The following is a 21,692-nucleotide window of genomic DNA, read 5'->3' as shown; positions in this document are numbered from 1 at the left end:
TTTGTTCTGTTTGATTTTCAGTAAAGTATTTCTTTCTTCAGTTACTTCATTATAAAATAAGTGTTGTTAAGTCACATTGCAGTTTCCTCCAATTTTGAATATGAATCTACACGAAAGTGTCCCTGTGAAGCTTGAAGTTCCTGAAGTATGCGAACCTTATGGAATCATTAACCAAGATCATTTGGAAACTGGTCCAGACACCAAGGAATGTTATCCATGTTTGCATCAGGAAGAATTATCATCTCCAATTCAATCAATTGAGAATGAAGTTCTGAATGATGTTGTGTGGTATGTACTGTATGTTATAAGCATTTTAAACTAAAATCATCGTTAGTCAACTATTATCAGAGGAACCATTTTACTGTACGTTTTGCATTAAAAGTTGCAAATGCATATCTATGGGAACGTGAAAAGTCATCAGTAGGCCCTTTGTTATAAAAAGATAACATCTTATTAATAGAGCTGCCTTTTAGTATGGATCAACATGTAAAGATTCAAATGAAGTTCCTAAAGTATGCAAATCGTATGAAATTATTAATTCACACTGGTAAAAAAGCATGTAGATGTGATGCTTGTGAAAAGTCATTTTTGAAATATGATGGTTTGAAGTCTCATAAGCTGTCTCATTCTGGTGAAAGACAACATACATGTGATGTTTGTGATAAACCGTTTTCAAACATAGATGATTTAAATCGGCACAAACTAGTTTACACTGGTAAAAAAACATATAAATGTGATTTTTGTGAAAAATTGTTTTCTCAATCTGGTAATTTGAAATGTCATAAGTTAAGTCATTATTGTATTCTGAGTTGCAAATGAAAATCTAATCCAGAAAGCGAAGAATTTATTTAAAAGTGCAATCCAGAATTTCTTGAAAAAGGCATGGAATGTGATGTATGCTGATTGCTGAGGTTGCCAACCATGACTTTGAAAGTAGCTCGCTTATTGTGATACTATAACATTCAAAAAGAGCCGTTAGTTTTGTTACTCCCTCCTGTTACTTCTGTATTAGGTTGTGTTAGGCTACAAAACTATGCAGTTACTCTTATACCAGGACATCACATTTGCTTGTTATAATGTAATTTCATCTTACAAAAAACAATTTTGTTTTTGCTGAAGAATTGAAATGAAATTTGAACTTTCAAACTTGTGTTTGAATTTTGCTCACGCTAAGTTGGCCTTGTCAAGATGTCTGATGCTCAAATTATAATATTTTACCCACGCTTTTTCACATCCCTCTTTGTTTCTATCGAGTTGCACAGTCAGTTTGCAAGAAACAATATTAATTATCATTTACCTTTCAGTATGAATCAACATGAAAACATTTTAGTGAAGCTTGAAGTTCCTGAATCATGTAAAATTATGAACCGAGGTGATTTAAAGACTGCTTCAACCACCAAGGAATATCTTCCATATTTGTATCAAGAAGGGTTATCTTCCATACAATCAAATGAAAAGGAAACTCTGAATTGCAATGTATGTTATGAGCATTTCCAATGCAAATCAGCATTGAATACTCATCAAAAAAGTCACTTCAGGGAACGATGTTGTTATTTTTGTGGTAAGAGTTTTAAAAGGAAATATGAATTGGAAAGACATCAGAGAATTCACACTGGTGAAAAGCCATATAAATGTGATGTTTGTGAAAAGTATTTTTCGCGATCTGGTAATTTGAAATCTCATGAGCTAACTCATTCTGGTGAAAAACCATATAAATGTGATGTTTGTGAAAAGCAATTTTCGCAATCTAGCACTTTAAATTCTCATAAGCTAATTCATTCTGGTGAAAAACCATATAAATGTGACGTTTGTGAAAATTTATTTGCACGATCTAGTAATTTGAAACGGCACAAGCTAATTCATTCTGGTGAAAAACCATATAAATGTGATGTTTGTGAAAAGTCGTTTTCTGAATCTAGTAATTTGAAACGGCACAAACGAATTCATTCTGGTGAAATGCTATGTAAATGTGAGGTTTGTGAAAAGTCGTTTTTGCAATCTAGCCTTTTCAAATCTCATATGCTAACTCATTCTGGCGATGAAAAACTACATAGATTCGATGTTCGTGACAAATCATTTTCACACAAGCATAATTTAAATCAGCACAAACGGATCACACACCTTATATGAGATTCACTTATCAATTTCAGCAATTTAGCCATTCTACAAGAAAATTTAGTTTTTCAATGAGAAAAATACTACGTTTAGCCTATCTTTCGAAATCTAAATTACATCGGTTTCCAGTCACTACTACACTATAAGTTCGCACGTTGACAAGGCCTGTGTATATTAGGGTTACAACATTTTTGCAACCACATATTCTTGAGTGCTTTGAATTGTGAATGTTTTGTTTTTACATGTTTGTCATGTAATCGACTTTGGTTATTTTTGTGAGTAAACTCTTCTTACGAATGTAGTGTTTTTAACAATGCAAATGATGTTTTTGACAAAGTAATTTAATGTACTTGTAATATAGACTATCTTTACCTTTTATATGTTTGCTCTGTTTGATTTTCAAGAAAATATGACTTCATTCAGTTGCTTCAATTAAGATAAGTATTATTAAAAGGAGTTTGTATTTTCCTTTCATGTTTCAATATGAATCATACGAATGTAGTGTTTGTAAAAAGTTGTTTTTACGTAAAACTAATTTTAATCGACACAAACGACTTCACTCTGCTGAAAGATCACATAATTGTCCTTGTCAAGATATCTGATGAAAATTCAAACTTAAATTGACAACGGCCTTTGGTCAAACCTCCAGTTTGCACGTTGTCAACGCCTGTGTATATAGATCGCTATACCCTAACTATATTTCTTCCATCCCTAGTTTCTTGGTGAAGTGTTTAAATAGTGATTCATATTACCAAGTTTCACCGTTGTGGGTTGTTTACTTTTACACATCAGACGTTGAAAACTGCGACATACCCTTTCAAGTTTCAATGACGATTTATCAGTGTGTTTCTACGTTTTCTTTAAGTGATGTTGAAAGCGTTGAAGTTGAATTGTTAACTTGTTAGGTAACTCATTCTGGTGAAAAAGCATGTGCATGCTCATTTAAATGTAATTAAAGCTCATGCAATCAACTCATTTTGGTAAAGAACCGTATCAATGTCGCATGGATTCTTGTCACATGTTCGCATGGAAGTCGACACAAACGGATTCACACTTTAATAACATTTTTCATTTTCAGCTTAATTTAAAATTTTAAAGTATCAGTATAAACGTTGTTATCGAATAGTTAATACATAAGGTAACTCATTCTGGTTCAAAATCATGTATATCTAATGTATTTCAAATAAAGTGTTTTCATGCTTTTAATAACTTGAAACCCCTAAGGTCAATCATTCTATGCTTGATATAATAAGCTAAAACCTCAATTGCTAAGGTAACAGGGATCAGTAGTCAGTAGATGTAACAGAAAATATATTTCGCACTTGCTAGTGCATCGTCAGTTTTAATAAAGGGCAGGTAAAGCCTACAAGTAATGTTTTAAATAACATTACAGTGACGCAATAATGTCAAAACATGACCGTAACTGACGATGCACTAGCAAGTGCGAAATATATTTTCTGTTACATCTACTGACTACTGATCCCTGGGGTCTGCTACTATTCGGTGAGTCCGATTCGGTGAGTCTGATTCGGTGAGTTCCTAACCTCTAAACCCTAACTCCAAACCCCTAACCCTAAAACGGCAATGATAATTAGGCTACGGTACCCGATAATTAAAAAAAAAAATTGAAAAATCCCCCGTTAAGGGATTGGACTCACCGAGTTGGACTCACCGAATCGGACTCACCGAAACGGGCCATTCCGGATCCCTGTTACCTTAGCAATTGAGGTTTTAGCTTTCGAGATATGAAACAGGGATCGTGTCAGTACAAGCGTAGGTTAGAAAGCGAGGCAGACTCCTACTCAGCTCAGCAGCAGCCTAGAGCAGTTAGCTACTTAATATAATAAGGTTATTTTATCATACCAATGTGTTGTGAGTAGAACAACATATTTTCTCTCAATTTCTTTAAAGAGCATAAAAAGTTACACTTTGTTACAATGAAGCATATGAATATGATGTTTTTGACAAAGTTAATTGAACAATGTGTTTTGTTTGAGCAATCGTTTTTACATCGGCTCAGAAGTGTTTACTCTGGTGAATAACCCATATAAATGTTGTGTTTTTGACAAAGCTGATTTTACGTACTCGTAATTTAGACTGTTTGTCTTTACCTTTTACATGTTTGTTCTGTTTGATTTTCAGGAAAATATTACTTCATTCAGTTGCTTCATTTTAAATAAGTATCGTATTATTAAGTCAGTTTGTAGTTCTCTTCACTTTTGAATATGAATCCACACGAAAGTGTTCCTGTGAAGCTTGAGGTTTCTGAAATATGCAAACCTTATGGAATTATTGATCAAGATCATTTGGAAACTGTTGTAGACACCAAGGAATGTCATCCATGTTTGTATAAAGAAGAATTATCTTTCATCCAATCAACTGAGAATGAAACTCTTTATGGCAATATACGGTATGCTGCAAACATTTTAAACGGTTATCATTGTTGGTCATTTATTATTAGATACGGTAGTTCATCAGACGACCCATTTTGCAGTGATTTTTTGATTAGTACCGGTAGTTGCAAATTGCAAACTAGAAAAGTCATCTGTGAACACTCACGAGTGAAAGAACATAATTATGTAGACTGTAGAAATGTATTTTGTTACAACTGTTGTTTTTTTTTTCGTTTCAATAATTTGCAACGTCACAAACTACTTCACAATGTGGTGAACTATGCAAACCTTATAAAATCACCGATCAACATCATTTAGAAACTGCTTTATCCACCAATCATCGTCATCCATATTTGTATCAAGAAGGATTATCTTCCATCCAATCAAATGTAAAGGAAACTTTTAGCGGCCATGTATGCTATAACCATTTCCAACACAAGTCAGCATTCATTACTCATCAAAACATTAACTTCAGGGAACGACTTTGTTGCAATTTTTGTGATCGGAGTTTTAAATACAAATCTAAATTAAAAGTTCATCAACGAATGCACTCTGGTGAAAAACCATATAAATGCAATCTTTGTGAAAAGTCATTTTCGCAATCTGGCAGTTTAACATCTCATAAGCTCACTCATTCTGGTGCAAAACCATATGAATGTGATGTTTGTGAGAAATCATTTTCGCTATCTGGCAATTTAAAATGGCATAAACTCACTCATTCTGGTGAAAAACCATACAAATGTTATATTTGTGAAAAGTTATTTTCACACATATCTGCTTTAAAAACACACAAACAGGTACACACTGGTGAAAAACCATATAAATGCGATGTTTGTGAAAAGTCATTTTTACGTGTATCTGCTTTAAAAAGACACAAACGGGTTCACAATGGTGAAAAACCATATAAATGTAATATTTGTGAAAACTTTTTTTCGCAATTTGGTAGTTTGAAAACTCACAAGCTAATTCATTCTGGTGAGAAACCATATAACTGTGATGTTTGTGAAAAGTTATTTTCGCATATATTTGCTTTAAAAAGGCACAAACAGGTTCACACTGGTGAAAAACCGTATAAATGTGATGTTTGTAAAAAGTCATTTTTGCATTTATCTGCTTTAGAAAGGCACAAACGGGTTCACACTGGTGAAAAACCATTTAATTGTGATATTTGTGAAAACTCATTTTCGCAATTTGATAATTTAAAATCTCACAAGCTAACTCATTCTGGTGAGAAACCATATAACTGTGATGTTTGTGAAAAGTCATTTTCACACATATCTGCTTTAAAAACACACAAACAGGCTCACACGGGTGAAAAACCATATAACTGTGATGTTTGTGAAAAGTCATTTTCGCATATATTTGCTTTAAAAAGGCACAAACCGGTTCACACTGGTGAAAAACCGTATAAATGTGATGTTTGTAAAAAGTCATTTTTGCATTTATCTGCTTTAGAAAGGCACAAACGGGTTCACACTGGTGAAAAACCATATAAATGTGATATTTGTGAAAAGTCATTTTCGCGATTTGATAATTTGAAATCTCACAAGCTAACTCATTCTGGTGAGAAACCATATAACTGTGATGTTTGTAAAAAGTCATTTTCACATATATCTGCTTTAAAAAGGCATAAACCGTGTACATAATATACTGTAAATCGGCCCAAACGAATTACACACCTTATATGAGATTTATTTATTAATTTCAGTAATTTATTTTTATTACAGGAAAAATTAGCTTTTCAACGAGAAAAAGATTCCGTTTAGCCTATCTTTTGAAATCTAAATTCGATCGGTTTCCATTCACTACTGCACTGTAAGTTCGCAGGCCTGTGTATAGTAAGGTTATAATATTTTTACAACCTCATATTCTTGGGTGTTATGAATTGTGAATGCTTTGTTTTTACATGTTTGTCATATCTATCAATCAAAATGTTATATAAATGTGAGGTTTGTGAAAAGTCGTTTTTACAATCTAGTAGGCTAATTTAAATTTTCATAGGATAAATCATTGTGATGAAAAACTACATAGATGCGATTTTTGCGATAAATTATTTCACGCATGATTAATTCAAATCGGCACAAACGAATCACACACCTTATATGAGATTCACTTATCGATTTCAGCAATTTGGTTTTTCTACAACAAAATTCAGTTTTTCAACGAGAAAAAGATGACATTTAGCCTATCTTTGATATTTATATTACATCGGTTTCCAGTCACCACTACACTATAAGTTCGCACGTTGACAAGGCCTGTGTATATTAAGGTTATAACAGTTTTACAACCACATATTCTTGGGTGTTTTGAATTGTGAATGTTTTGTTTTTACATGTATTTCATATGGTCGACTTTGGTTATTTACCTGAGTAAACTCTTCTTACGAATGTGATGTTCAGGTAAAAAATCATTTAAATGTGATGTTTGTGAAAAGTCGCTTTTGCAATATGGTGGTTTGAAATCTCACAAGCTAATTCATTCTGGTGAAAAAAACAAATAAATGTGATGTTTGTGGAAAGTCATTTTCTCAATCTAGTAATTTAAAACGCCACAAGCTAATTCATTCTGGTGAAATGCTATATAAATGTGATATTTGTGAAAAGTCATTTTCACAATCTAGTAATTTGAAACGGCACAAGCTAATTCATTCTGTTGAAATGCTATGTAAATGTGATGTTTGTGAAAAGTCGTTTTTGCAATCTTGTAATTTGATATCTCACATCGTAACTCATTGTGATGAAAAACTGCATAGATGCTATTTTTGTGACAAATCGTTTTCACGCATAAGTTAACTTGGCACAAACAAATCACTCACGTTATATGAAATTGACTTATCAATTTCAACAATTTAGTTTTTCTACAAGAAAATTTGATGTTTCAACGAGAAAAAGATTACGTTTAGCCAAAATCGGAATGTTTCATTTTTACATTTTTTTCATATGATCGACTTTGGTTATTTACCTGAATAAACTTTTTTTAAACTCTTACGAATGTGATGTTTTTGACAATGACAATATTTATATACTCGTAATTTAGACTGTTGATCTTTACTTTTCATATGTTTGTTCTGTTTGATTTTCTAGAAAACATTACTTCATTCAGTTGCTTCGTTATAAAACAAGTGTTATTAACTATTAAGTCAGTTTGCAGTTTCCTCCAATTTTGAATATGAATCCACACGAAAGTGTCCCTGTGAAGCTTGAAGTTTCTGAAGTATGCCAACCTTATGGAATCATTGGCCAAGATCATTTGGAAATTGGTCGAGACACCAAGGAATGTTATCCATGTTTGCATCAAGAAGAATTAACATCTCCAATCCAATCAACTGAGAATGAAGTTCTGCATTACATTGTGTGGTATGTACCGTGTGTTATAAGCATTATAATTTAAAATCATCGTTGGTCGATCATTAGATTGTTATCCAGAGGAACCATTTTACTGTAAGTTTTGCGCATTAAAAGTTGCAAATGTATATCTATTGGAACGTGAAAAGTCATCTGTGGGCTCTTTGTTATGAATAGACAGTAAGTTAGTAATAGAGCTGCCTTTTAGTATGAATCAACATGTAAAGATTCAAATGAAGCTTGAAGTTCCTAAAGTATGCAAATCGCATTGAATTATTGACTAAGATGATTTAAAAACTGGTGGCTGTGTGCGTCATGCAACCAAGTGTACATACAACAGACTAAGGCGTTTGGTGAAGGCGAAGGGAGGATATATTGAGCAATAAGAGTGCATCTTGTGTATTCTTTTCTTTGTATTTTTCTTCGTATGTGTAATTTTTTTCTTTTTTACTGTAGATGTACTGTTATTTCAATAAATATTAGTCTACACTTGGTTTGATCACCCTATAAATGTGATGTTTCTGAAACATTGCTTTCTCAATCTGGTAATCTGAAATGTCATAAACTAACTCATTTTTGTATTCGGAGTGGCAAATAAAAATCTAATCCAGAAAGCCATCAGTACTCACCGGTAAAAAACATTTAATTATGAAGCATTAACTTTAGCTACTACTTACTAAAACCTTAACAGCCTGTTTCATCTTAATAGGACCATCAGAAGGAACTCATCCTATTAAGGTGATACATGCTGTTAAGGTTTTAATAAGTAGTTGCTAAGGTTGATGTAATTCGTTCTGCTTGGCCTTTTGCTTGGCTTTGGGCACTTTTGTAGTAATGATAGCATTTATTGTTTAATTTTGTAACGTGTATTTTTCGCGTTTGAGTAATTTGAAACGTCACAAACAACATGACACTGCTGATAAACTGTACATACAAGTTTGACATGACTTTGAAAGTAGCTCGCTTATTGTGATATTATAACATACAAAGAGAGCCGTTAGTTTTGTTGCTCCCTCGTGTTACTTCTATATTTGTTATTGTTTGTTTGGAGCTGACACAAAAGTGTTCGTGAAAAAAGTTTAAATTTCAAATTCTTTGCAAAGGTTTGAAACAACAGCTTGTGTTAGGCTAAAAAACTATGCAGAACTCCTAGAGCAGGACCTCACGCTTACTTGTTATAATGTAGTTACATGTTACAAAAACCAATTTCGTTTTTGCTGCAGAATTCAGATAAAATTTGAACTTGCATATTTGCATTTGAATTTTGCACATGCTAAGTTGGCCTTGTCAAGATGTCTGGTGTTCATATTATAATATTTTACCCACGCTTTTTCACATCTCATCCTTTCTGTTGCTATCGAGTTGCACGATCAGTTCACAAGAAACAATCATCATTTTACCTTTCAGTATAAATCAACATGAAAAGGTTCCAGTGAAGCTTGAAGTTCCTGATCATGCGAAATTATAAACCAAGATGATTTAAACACTGCTTCAACCACCAAGGAATGTCCTCCATATTTGTGTCAAGAAGGGTTATCTTCCATCCAACCAACTGAAATGGAAACTATGAATTACACTGTGTGTTATAAACATTTCCAATGCCAATCAGCATTGAATAGTCATCAAAAAATTCACTTCAGGGAACGATCTTGTTATTTTTGTGGTAAGAGTTTTAAATGGAAATGTTATTTGGAAAGACATCAGCGAATTCACACTGGTGAAAAGTCATTCAAATATGATGTTTGTGACAAGTTGTTTGCTCAATCTGATAGTTTAGAATCACACAGATTAACTCATTCTGGTGAAAAATTATATAAATGTGATGTTTGTAAAAATTATTTACGCAATCTAGCAATTTGAAATCTCATGAATTAACTCATTCTGATGAAAAACCACATAAATGTGATGTTTGTAGAAGGTCACTTTTGCATTTATCTGCTTTAGAAAAGCAAAAACGGGTTCACACTGGTGAAAAACCATTTAATTGTGATATTTGTGAAAAGTCATTTTCGCAATTTAATAATTTGAAATCTCATAAACTAACTCATTCTGGTGAAAACCATATAAATGTAAGGTTTGTGAAAAGTCTTTTTCGCAATCTGGTAGTTTGCAATCTCATATGCTAACTCATTCTGGTGAAAAACCATATAAATGTGATATTTGTGAAACGTCATTTGCGCAATTTAACACTTTGAAATCTCATAAACTAACTCATTCTGGTGAAAAACCATATAAATGTGATGTTTGTAAAAAGTATTTTTCGCAATCTGGTAATTTGAAATCTCACAAGCTAACTCATTCTGGTGAAAAACCATATAAATGTAATGTTTGTGAAAAATCATTTACCCGATCTGGTCATTTGAAATCTCATAAGCTAGCTCATTCTGGTGAAAAACCATATAAATGTGATATAATTGTGACAAATCGTTTTTAGTGATATGTGGCTTAAATCAGCACAAATGTCTTCACACAGGTGAAAAACCATATAAATGTGATGTTTGTGAAAAGTCATTCTCACGATCTTATGATTTGAAATGTCATCAGCGAATTCATTCTGGTGAAAAGCCTCATAAATGCAATATTTGTGAAAAGTCTTTTTCCCAAACTTGTAATTTAAAAATTCATAAGCTAATTCATTCTGGTGAAAAACTTCATAAATGTGATGTTTGTGAAATGTCATTTGCGCAATCTGGTAATTTGAAATGTCATAAGGTAATTCATTCAGGAGAAAACCATATAAATGTGATGTCTGTATAAAGTCATTTGCACGATCTAGTGATTTGAAATGTCATAAGATCACTCATTCTGGTGAAAAACCATACAAATGTGATGTTTGTGGCAAGTCATTTGCGCGATCTGGTACTTTAAAATATCATAAGCTCATTCATTCTAGTGAAAAACCATATATATACATGTAATGTTTGTGAAAAGTCTTTTTCGAATATATCTGCTTTAAAAAAACACAAACTTGTTCACACTGGTGAAAAACCATATAAATGTGATGTTTGTAAAAAGTCGTTTTCACATATATCTGCTTTAAAAAACCACAAACGTGTTCACACTGGTGAAAAACCATATACATGTGATGTTTGTGAAAAGTTGTTTTCACATATATCTGCTTTAAAAAAACACAAATTGGTTCACACTGGTGAAAAACCATATAAATGTGATGTTTGTGAAAGGTCGTTTTCGCATACATCTGCTTTAAACAGACACAAACTTGTTCACACTGGTGAAAAACCATATAAATGTGATGTTTGTGAAAAGTCGTTTTCACATATATCTGCTTTAAACAGACACACACGGGTTCACACTGGTGAAAAACCATATAAATGATATGTTTGTAAAAAGTATGGGTTAGCTTGTAAAAAGTTGTAAAAATTTTTTTTCGCAATTTAGTAGTTTGAAATCTCACAAGGTAACTCATTCTGGTGTAAAACCATACGTTGTAGTTGCAACTCCTTGTTTGATTTTTCGTGGACTGAGCGCTGACTGACACCAAAAGTCGTAGTGATCTCTCGGTGACTGCACAGTATGCTCGAATAGCGTATAAATCGTCGTAGGTTTCCTAGAAGAGATGTCCATTTACAGATCTGTGTGGTGAATGCTAAGTGAATCAATGAGGCTGACGCAATGCAGTGTACTGTAGTGCATCAGCCGGTTAACGGATCAGTCGGCTGGTGCAATTCAGCTTCATGCTAAACACAATCTGTGTTCATAGTTCTGGTTGTCTTTTTATTTGTATTTCAATGATCCTTTAATAGGCAAAATGTTTCTTACTTTGTAAAGGCCCAAAACGCCTGTGTATATTAAGATTATATCATTTTGACTACCTCGTATTCTTGGGTGTTATGACGATGATTTCGTTCTGATATGATTTTGATTTGATCGAGTCAGCAGTGTTTACTCTCTCTAGTAAATAACCATACAAATATTATGTTTTAGACAATAAATATGATGTTTTTGCAAAGTTAATTTTACGTACTCGTAATTTGGAATATTTAGTTTCACTTTTTACATGTTTCTTCTGTTTGATTTTCAGAAAAACTTAATTTGTTCAATAATTTTATTTTTAATAAGTATCAGCAGTATAAGTTTGTAGTTTCTTCCAATTTTGAATATGAATTCACTTGAAAGTGTCCCTGTGAAGCTTGAAGTTCCTGAAGTATGCGAACCTTATGGAATCATTAACCAAGATCATTTGGAAACTGTTGTTGACACCAAGGAATGTAATCCATATGTGTATCTAGAAGGACCATCTCCCATCCAATCAACTGAGAATAAAGCTCTAAATGGCAATATGCGGTATGGTGGTATCAATTAATATATCATCATCACGCTTATCAGACAAAACTGTTTCAGTGGTGTTTTTTTAGTAAGATTTACAATGCAAATCTAATGTAGAAAGCAATCAATGAAAGCTCACAAGTGAAAAGACATAAATGTGTTATTTGTTGCATGCAGTTTTTGCTTTTTAGTAATTTAAAACGTCACAAACAACTTCACAAACCTGTGGCCAGGTATTTTCACAAACCTTTAAGGCTAACTTGACATGGCAAGTAAACATGGATTTATGATTTGATAAATTGAAATTACAAACTATGTAATTAAACCAATTATTAAATAAACTAATTTTCCTCACAACGTCTTGTCCCCATTTTATAGTTATTTCCAAATTCGCTTTTTCACAGGTCATCATTTCTGTATGCCAGTTTTATGGTTAGTTCTCAGAAAACAATTAAATCATTTTCAGTATAAGTCAACATGAAAAGGTTGAAATGAAGCTTGAAGTTCCCGAAATATGCGAACCTTGTGAAATCAATGATCAAGATCATTTGAAAACTACTTTATCCACCAATGAATGTCATCCATCTTTGTATCAAAAAGGATCTTCCATCCAACCAACTGACAAGGAATGCTGTAACCGTTTCCAACGCAAGGCAGCATTGATTACTCATCAAAACATAAATTTCAAGGAACGATTTTGTTGCAATTTTTGTGATCAGAGTTATAAATACAAATCTAAATTGGAAATTCATCAACGAATGCACACTGGTGAAAAACCATATAAATGTGATGTTTGTGAGAAGTCGTTTTCGCATATATCTGCTTTAAAAAGACACAAAGTTGTTCACACTGGTGCAAAACCATATAAATGCGATGTTTGTGAAAAGTCGTTTTCACGTATATCTGCTTTAAAAAACCACAAACTTGTTCACACTGGTGAAAAACCATATAAATGTGATGTTTGTGAAATGTCGTTTTCGCATAAATCTGCTTTAAAAAGACACAAAGTTGTTCACACTGGTGAAAAACCATATAAATGTGATGTTTGTGAAAAGACGTTTTCACATATATCTGCATTAAAAAAACACAAACAGGTTCACACTGGTGAAAAACCATATAAATGTGATGTTTGTGAAATGTCGTTTTCGCATAAATCTGCTTTAAAAAGACACAAAGTTGTTCACACTGGTGAAAAACCATATAAATGTGATGTTTGTGAAAAGACGTTTTCACATATATCTGCATTAAAAAAACACAAACAGGTTCACACTGGTGAAAAAACATATAAATGTGGTGTTTGTGAAAAGTCGTTTTCACGTATATCTGCTTTAAACAACCACAAATGGGTTCACACTGGTGAAAAACCATATAAATGTGGTGTTTGTGAAAAGTCGTTTTCACGTATATCTGCATTAAAAAAACACAAACGGTTTCACACTGGTGAAAAAACATTTAATTGTGATATTTGTGAAAGGTCATTTTCGCGATTTGATGATTTGAAATCTCACAAGCTAACTCATCCTGGTGAAAAACCATACGAATGTGACGTTTGTAAAAAGTCATTTTCAAAATTATCTAATTTAAATCAACACAAACGAGTCCACACTGGTGAAAAGCCATATAAATGTGATGTTTGTGAAAAGTATTTTTCGCGATCTGGTAATTTGAAATCTCACAAGCTTACTCATTCTGGTGAAAAACCATACGTTGTAGTTGCAACTCCTTGTTTGATATTTCTTGTGTTGAGCGCTGACTGACACGAAAAATCGCAATGATCTCTCGGTGACTGCACAGTATGCTCGAATAGCGTATAAATCTTCGTACGTTTCCTAGAAGAGATGTCCGTTTACAGACCTGTGTGGTGAATGCTAAGTGAATCAATGAGGCTGACGCAATGCAGTGTACTGTACTGCATCGGCTTGCTAACGGATCAGCAGGGCTGGAAAAAATGCTTGGCTTCCCGGGAATCTGTTTTTTTGTGAAAAAATTTCCCGTGGTTTACAATCACGATAATGACGTCATAATTACACATTTCCACGTTTTCTGGCGAAAAACCTCACGCAAAAATATACCATGGACGCCGGACGGCCATCTGTAGCTTCATAGTTCCAATAAATAATCTTGGCATCGTATTTTATTCGTAAGCAGGCATGACGCACTGTTTGTGCCTGATGTGCCCACTTTGATCGGAATAAATTGGAACAACAATAGGTTTAATAAATTAGATGTCGCATGCTTACAAATTAGATCCACTGACTCACTGACCACCGTGTGAATGTCATGAAACAATACGCCATCACGAGCCGCTTGTTACGTGCTTGACAAGTTGACAATAACAACACTTCATGCTCGAACGGGTAACGAGTTGATAGTTTGTATACTATGTGCAATGTGCATGAATAGCATAACCAATTAGGAAAAATGATATAGGCATATAGCACAAAAAACAGCCAAGCAGATGAACAAATCAATGCACAACAAGTTTCGCTGACTAACATAAGACATAGCGAAAATTAGTATTATAACTTACAAAATAACCAGTCCGCTACACGGAGAATAACGAAACGCCATTAACTTGGCAACAAAATTACAACGCTAAAACAGCTGTTTTTTTAAATCAAAGAAGCCGCAAGCAAGTTTCGTCCATGCGAAGTTACTACAAATAATACAATACACTACTGGGACATAAAAGATAGTGACGATTTCTCGTTGTTTAGTCTATCTACCACAGCAGACACTTTGTACATTTTTGAGCGAACGTCACTGGTAATAAAATGCCATGGTTTTCCTTATTGTAGATCAAGAGCCTGTTTCACGATGCTGTTACACTTGCTTATGTGTGGCCCATTCCAGTGAATGAGCAGCTCGTCGCTGATGTCTTTAATATCTTTTTTATTCGTGGATGTTGCGCTTCCAATAACTCTACGTTACTGTCTTCGACTTCTTTACTACTAGCAATAACACCTGTTTTGTTTGTTTTTTTGTTGTTGTCCTTGATTGTTCTTCTCGTCTTGGGAATGTGGTCTTTTCCGAGTGGATGAGGAAAACATTTCCGTTAAACTTATTTGACCATATTCTTTAATAGGAAAACCTCGATGTTGCTGACGGGTATGTTCGCTAAGCCTGTCCCTTCGCATAGACACTCTGCATTCTGCAATAGCCACACCTAATCGGAAGCTTTGATTTAAACGTTGGTGTAGCTGCCATTATTTTATCACCAAGAATTACTGAAAATACACGCTGAACTGACGTGAATATAAGGCTAACTTGAGTTATGCAAATAGTAATGATAACGCCAACACGGGCAGTCGAATAGCTGCTTAGCATCGGCAAGCGTTAATAGACGCAGGCGCGTTTTGCTTGCTTCACTGGGCAAGCGTCTATACACGCAAATTTTTGTTGCTTAACATTGGAACAGCGTTTATGGTCGTATACAACTTGTATATATCGCTTCGGTGAATTCCCTAAAGCTTTTGTTATCTATCAGAAATAGTTTGGCTTCAATAAATCATTGTTATGGTTTTGCTTCCTAAGGAAAAAGCTGGTGTGTTTACAAGCAGGTTTGAGAAATTCAGTTCAAACTGGCTATTCAATGAGACTTTTCACGTTGATTCAAGGCCTGGACACGTTGAATTCATATTACAGCCAAAACGCCAACAAAAAATTTTGCAAAAAAAAAAAAACGCCGTTGGCATGGCACCATAACGTAAGCGAAAACGCCGATCCTAAGTGGATAGAAGGGAAAAACTTTCCGCTGAGAAATTAAATTAACACTTTCACTGCGAAGGCTAATCCGCTAAAAGCATCCATTGACTGCTGAATTTTTTCCCGTTGTGCAAGCGCCAGCATATTTTGATGAATGCAAAATAGCAGTAGGCCTACCATTGGTATACTGGAATTTACAATTATGACATCACAATACCAAACTTTATTTCGTAAATAACGTTTCTTGTAAATACGCATTTGGGACGCTCGTATGAAGACGTTAGTAACGTGATTTTTACGGTAAAAATTTCCCGCGAACCGGCAAATTTCCCGGGAATGTCATTCCCGGATTCCCCATTTTTTCCAGGCCTGCGGATCAGTCGGCTGGCGCAATTCAGCTTCATGCTAAACACAATCTGTATTCATTGTTCTGGTTGTCTTTTTATTTGTATTTTTATTATCCTTTGATAGGCAAAATGTTTCTTGCTTTGTAAAGGCCCAAAACGCCTGTGTACAGTATATTAAGATTATATCATTTTGACTACATCGTATTCCTAGATGTTATCACGATGATTTCGTTCTCATGTGTGTTTGATATGATCGAGTCAGAAGTGTTTATTCTCTCTAGTAAATAACCAAAGGAGTATTGTGTTTTTGACAATGAATATGATGTTTCTGGCAAAGATAATTTTACGTACTCGTAATTTGGAATATTTGTTTTCACTTTTTACATGTTTCTTCTATTTGATTTTCAGAAATACTTATATTGTTCAATCGTTTTATTTTTAATAAGTATCAGTAATATGAATTTGTAGTTTCCTTCAGTTTTGAATATGATTCCACACGAAAGTGTTCCTGTGAAGCTTGAAGTTCTTGAAGTCTGCGAACCTTATGAAATTATTTATCAACATCACTTGGAAACTGTTGTAGACACCAAGGAATGTCATCCATTTTTGTATCGAGAAGAGTTATCTCCCATCCAGTCAACTGAGAATAAAGCTCTAAATGGCAATATACGGTATGGTGGTATCAATTATAATCATCAGAAAGCGTATCAGACAAACCTGTTTTACCGGAATATTTGTAGCAAGATTTCCAATGCAAATCTAGTGTAGAAAGCAATCAATGAACACTCACAAGTGAAAAGACATAAAATGTGTTATTTGTAGCATGTGGTTTTTGCGTTTTAGTAATTTAAAACGTCACAAACAACTTCACAAGCCTGTAGTCAGGTATTTTCACAAACCTTTAAGGCTAACTTGACATGGCAAGTAAACATGAAATTATGATTTGATAAATTAAAACTACAATCTATATAAATCGATTCTTTACAAATTACATTAAGAATTTAGATTGTTGTGCAAATGCCAGTATTTGATAAATGCAAAATAGCAGTACCAACTAATTTTCTTCACGACCTTTTGTCCCTATTTTATACTTATTTCCAATTTATGCTTTTTCACAGGTCATCATTTCTGTATGCTAGTTTTCAAATGAAGCTTGAAGTTCCTGAAGTATGCAAACCTTGTGAAATCAATGATCAAGATCATTCGGAAACTGGTCCAGCCACCAATGAACGTCATCCATATTTATATCAAGAAGGATTCTTCCATCCTACCAATTGAGAAGTAAACTGAGGCAATCTATGCTGTAACCATTTCCAACGCAAGTCAGCATTGATTACTCATCAAAATATTAATTTCAAGGAACGATCTTGTTGCAATGTTTATGATAAGAGTTTTAAATACAAATCTATATTGGAAATTCATCAACGAATGCACACTGGTGAAAAACCATATAAATGTGATGTTTGTAAAAAAAAATTTTCGCAATCCGGTAGTTTGAAATCTCACAAACTTAGTCATTCTGGTGGAAAACCATACGAATGTGATGTTTGTGAAAAGTCGTTTTCATGTATATCTGCTTTAAATAGACACAAACGGGTTCACACTTGTGAAAAACCATGCAAATGTGATGTTTGTGAAAAGTCGTTTTCACATATATCTGCTTTAAAAAGACACAAATTTGTTCACACTGGTGAAAAGCCATATAAATGTGATGTTTGTGAAAAGTATTTTTCGCGATCTGGTAATTTGAAATCTCACAAGCTAACTCATTCTGGTGAAAAACCATACGTTGTAGTTGCAACTCCTTGTTTGATATTTCGTGTGCTGAGCGCTGACTTACACGAAAAATCGCAATGATCTCTCGGTGATCAGGCGTTGAAATCAGACGTTGAAAAGTGCGACATACCCTTTGAAGTTTCAATGACGGTTTATCAGTGTTTCTCTACGTTTAGTTTAAATGATGTCGAAAACGTTGAAGTTGAACTTGCTAGGTAACTCATTCTGGTGAAAAAGCATATGTAAGATGTATGCTCATGTAAATGTAACTAAACCTTATGCAATCAACTCATTTTGGTAAAGAACCGTATCAATGTCGCATGGATTCTTGTCTCATGTTCGAATGGAAATCAACACAAACGTCTTTAATAAAAGTCTGAACGTCTTCTCCCGGAAGATTGTCGGGATGCTGCATGGCCTGGTCGCTTGAGGAGTAGTTTTAATAAAAGTTTTCATTTCTAGCTTAATGTAAAGTATCAGTATAAACGTTATTATCGAATAGTTAATACATGAGGTAACTCATTCTGGTGCAAAATCATATGTATCTAATGTATACTAAATAAAGTGTTTTCATGCTTTTAATAACTTGAAACCCCTAAGGTCAATCATTCTATGCCTAATATAATAAGGTTATTTTATCATACCAATGTGTTGTGTGTGGAACAACATATTTTCTCTCAATTTCTTTGAAAATCATAAAAAGTTACACTTTGCTACAATGAAGCATATGAGTATGATGTTTTCGACAAAGTTAATTTACCAATGTGTTTTGTTTGACCAATCGTTTTTACATCGGCTCAGAAGTGTTTACTCTGGTGAATAACTCATATAAATGTTACGGTATGTTTTTGACAAAGTTGATTTTACGTACTCGTAATTTAGACTGTTTATCTTTACCTTTTACATGTTTGTTCTTGTCACAATCAAGGTGCAAATGCCTCGCGATGGCTTGCTTTGTTACTTCAATAAGCGTGTTGTTTTCATTATGGAATTCTTGAGCGGTATGTTATTATCGGTCAATGACCAGTAGTAACCTCCAATTGTGAAGTCGTTGTTCTGCAACGTAATTCTAGATTATTCTGTATCTGGAACGTTCTGTTGTTTTCACAATTGCCAATATCGTTTGTCATGATGTCACAAGGTTGTTTACGAATGGACCTCTGATTACGAAATCGTTATTATGTAAGAATCTTCTTGCGAACGTGACCTTCTATAAGCTTCTGTTGTTTACCTTTTAAATGCTACGTGACCGAACGATGGTTCTTTATGATGTAACCTTCTCGAAGTTATTGGACTGAACAGCCAACTATAAATAGTGGTGTAGTTTGTGTAATGTTTATTCTGAGATTCTGAGATTATTATTATGGGAGTTGTATTATGATGAGTTGGTGATGAGAGTTCATTATTGTAGTAGTAGCAGTTGTTAATAGACGCAAAGATTATTGTTGATCGAGAGTGGAAGTATTGAATACGAGTACTGTAAAGCAAAGTTGATGCTAATATAATTTCTGATTGAAATTAGAATCGTATGAGAAGCTGTGAGTGGATCACGTTAAACTCGATCAATAGTCGCAAGCATTGGAATCTATTGCTGTTTACTATTACTTTGATTAATTGTTGGAAGTGGTGAACCATTCGTTGGAGTCCTTCAAGCGTTTTTATATATCATTTCACCAGTAGAACTATCCGTGAATTTAATTGACTGCTTTTCGGTTTGACCCATTAAACTACGTCATTGAACCTTTCCAAGTCTTTTTCCTGGTAAGAGATAGAAAGAAATCGTGACATTCTGGGGGCTCGTCCGGATTAACCGAAAAAGAAAAACCGAAGAATACCGAAAGATTTATTGAAAGAATAATAAATTAATGTCAAGATGGCGGATACTGTCAAACATGAGATGATTGAAGACTTAGGGAGCATGGCTGAACGAATGGGGCTGACTGGTAATGAGAAGTCTCAGTTTGTGATGGAAGAGTATCACAAGATAATGGACCAAAAAGCTCAGCGAGAAGCTGACGAAAGAGAAGATAGAAGAGCTGCTCGTGAAATAAGGAAAGCAGAACTTGAAGCTGAAGAAAAACGAGCACAGCGTGAAGCTGAAGCTGCACAACTTGAAGCTGAGGAAAAGCGAGCACAACTTGAAGCTGAAGCAGAGGAGAAGCGGGCGCAGCGCGAAGCTGAAGAAAGAAGAGCGCAGCGCGAAGCAGAAGCTGAAGAAAGAAGAGCGCAATATGAATTGGAAAAGTTAAAACTTGAATTAGAAAGACAAAAGCTGGACATTGGTGAGCGATCTAATTCTAGTAATGATAATGCTCGAGATGTTATTGTGGCGCAAGTTAGACGTCCAGATTTGCCATCATTTGTTGAAGAAAAAGATGAGTTGGATAGTTATCTGTTAAGATTTGAAAGATATGCTACAATAGCCAAATTGGAGAAGTCGACGTGGGCTACCCAGCTAAGCATGTTATTATCGGGACAAGCTCTTGATGTATATTCAAGACTTTCGCAAGAAGAAGCCATGAACTACGACAGATTGAAGTTAGCTCTGTTAAAGCGATACAATTTTACCGAGCATGGATACCGTCAAAGATTCCGTGAGGCAAAGCCTGAAAAACACGAAAGCCCAGGTCAATTTATTGAACGTTTGAGAAACCTTTTGTTAAAATGGTTTGAACTTTCGGGGGCCGAACAATCATTGGACGGATTGGCAAACCTTATAGTTAAGGAACAATTCACAGATTCATGTTCAAAAGATCTGTCTGTTTATCTAATGGAGAGAAGTCCAAAGAATCTAGAAGAAATAGCCAGTGTGGCAGAACAGTACTTAGTTGCTCATGATGAGAAGTTGTCGACTGAAGAAACGTTGTCATGCGATAATGACGAGGAGCAAACAAATAATTCTAAAGGAGGTGCTGTTCCAAGAGAAGTACGTTGTTTTAATTGTAATGGCTTAGGTCACAAGTCTGTTAACTGCCGGAAGAAGACTAACAGAAATCATCAGGAATCGAGGAAGTGGTGCAATCGTTGCAATAGGCAAGGACACGAAGCGAAGGAATGCAAGGACAAGTCGTTGTCCCGATCCAATCAGTCTAGAAAAGATGAAGACACGGACGTTTATCGATGCGGTTGTGCGTTAATGATTCCTAAACCAACGCTTGACGAGGAGAATCCGGATGAAGATGTTTGCGGAAAAATAATACCTGAAGATCACCTGCCAGTAGTGGATGGAAAAGTTGGAGACAAAAAGGTAAAAGTTTTACGTGATTCTGGTTCTACTGGTATAATAGTGAGGAGAGATTTGGTTAAAGACAGTCAATTAACGGGAAAAACTGGCCATGTGACAAAAATAGATACCACTTCAATCCAAGGACCGTTAGCGATGATATCTATCGAAACTCCGTATTGTAGTGGGACTGTGAAAGCGTTATGTTTACAAAACTCTTTAGTTGATCTGATAATCGGAAATGTTTTTGAGAGAGATTCTGAAGTTACTTGTTATTCTTGTGGCAAGAATGGTCACTTTGCTCGAGATTGTTCTGCAGATAATCAGCAACGATCTCACGATGACGGATATTACGAGCGCGAAGAACCGAGGAGAAGAGGCAGGCAACGACCATTTGGAGTTTGCTATAGATGCGGTAGACGCGGACACTTCGCCAGGGAGTGCGTTGCTGACGGCGGACATTCGGAAAATAGACGTTGCCGTGACAACCACTGCTACCGAT

At 34.6% G+C, this 21,692-nt stretch overlaps 4 protein-coding genes across 4 annotated transcripts; all 4 read left to right on the top strand.

Annotated features, from left to right (window-relative positions):
- Window positions 1-90: 90 nt before the first annotated feature.
- LOC145771185 (uncharacterized) lies at window positions 91-6,274 on the top strand. The gene is made up of 5 exons (XM_082582920.1): window positions 91-288; window positions 1,305-1,476; window positions 4,371-4,525; window positions 4,984-5,842; window positions 6,236-6,274. Exons 1-5 carry the CDS (start codon window positions 101-103, stop codon window positions 6,272-6,274), a joined length of 1,413 nt encoding a protein of 470 aa, XP_082439046.1. The 5' UTR covers window positions 91-100.
- On the top strand, window positions 1,910-10,834 carry LOC145771184 (uncharacterized). Its single transcript, XM_082582919.1, has 5 exons — window positions 1,910-4,525; window positions 6,236-7,295; window positions 7,648-7,844; window positions 9,909-10,268; window positions 10,307-10,834. Exons 2-5 carry the CDS (start codon window positions 7,082-7,084, stop codon window positions 10,607-10,609), a joined length of 1,074 nt encoding a protein of 357 aa, XP_082439045.1. The 5' UTR covers window positions 1,910-4,525; window positions 6,236-7,081; the 3' UTR covers window positions 10,610-10,834.
- Window positions 10,835-12,613: 1,779 nt separating this feature from the next.
- LOC145771183 (uncharacterized) lies at window positions 12,614-19,720 on the top strand. The gene is made up of 3 exons (XM_082582918.1): window positions 12,614-13,485; window positions 13,531-13,848; window positions 17,515-19,720. Exons 1-3 carry the CDS (start codon window positions 12,631-12,633, stop codon window positions 18,046-18,048), a joined length of 1,707 nt encoding a protein of 568 aa, XP_082439044.1. The 5' UTR covers window positions 12,614-12,630; the 3' UTR covers window positions 18,049-19,720.
- Window positions 14,739-17,606, top strand: LOC145770388 (uncharacterized). Its single transcript, XM_082582023.1, has 2 exons — window positions 14,739-16,862; window positions 17,310-17,606. The coding sequence occupies exons 1-2, from the start codon at window positions 16,678-16,680 to the stop codon at window positions 17,467-17,469; spliced, it is 345 nt and encodes a 114-aa protein (XP_082438149.1). The 5' UTR covers window positions 14,739-16,677; the 3' UTR covers window positions 17,470-17,606.
- Window positions 19,721-21,692: the final 1,972 nt, after the last annotated feature.

This window comes from Aplidium turbinatum, chromosome 5 (assembly GCF_918807975.1).
Source record: "Aplidium turbinatum chromosome 5, kaAplTurb1.1, whole genome shotgun sequence".
NCBI lineage: Eukaryota > Metazoa > Chordata > Ascidiacea > Aplousobranchia > Polyclinidae > Aplidium > Aplidium turbinatum.
Note: the sequence above shows the minus strand (reverse complement) of the source record. Positions and strands in the feature narration are given on the sequence as shown.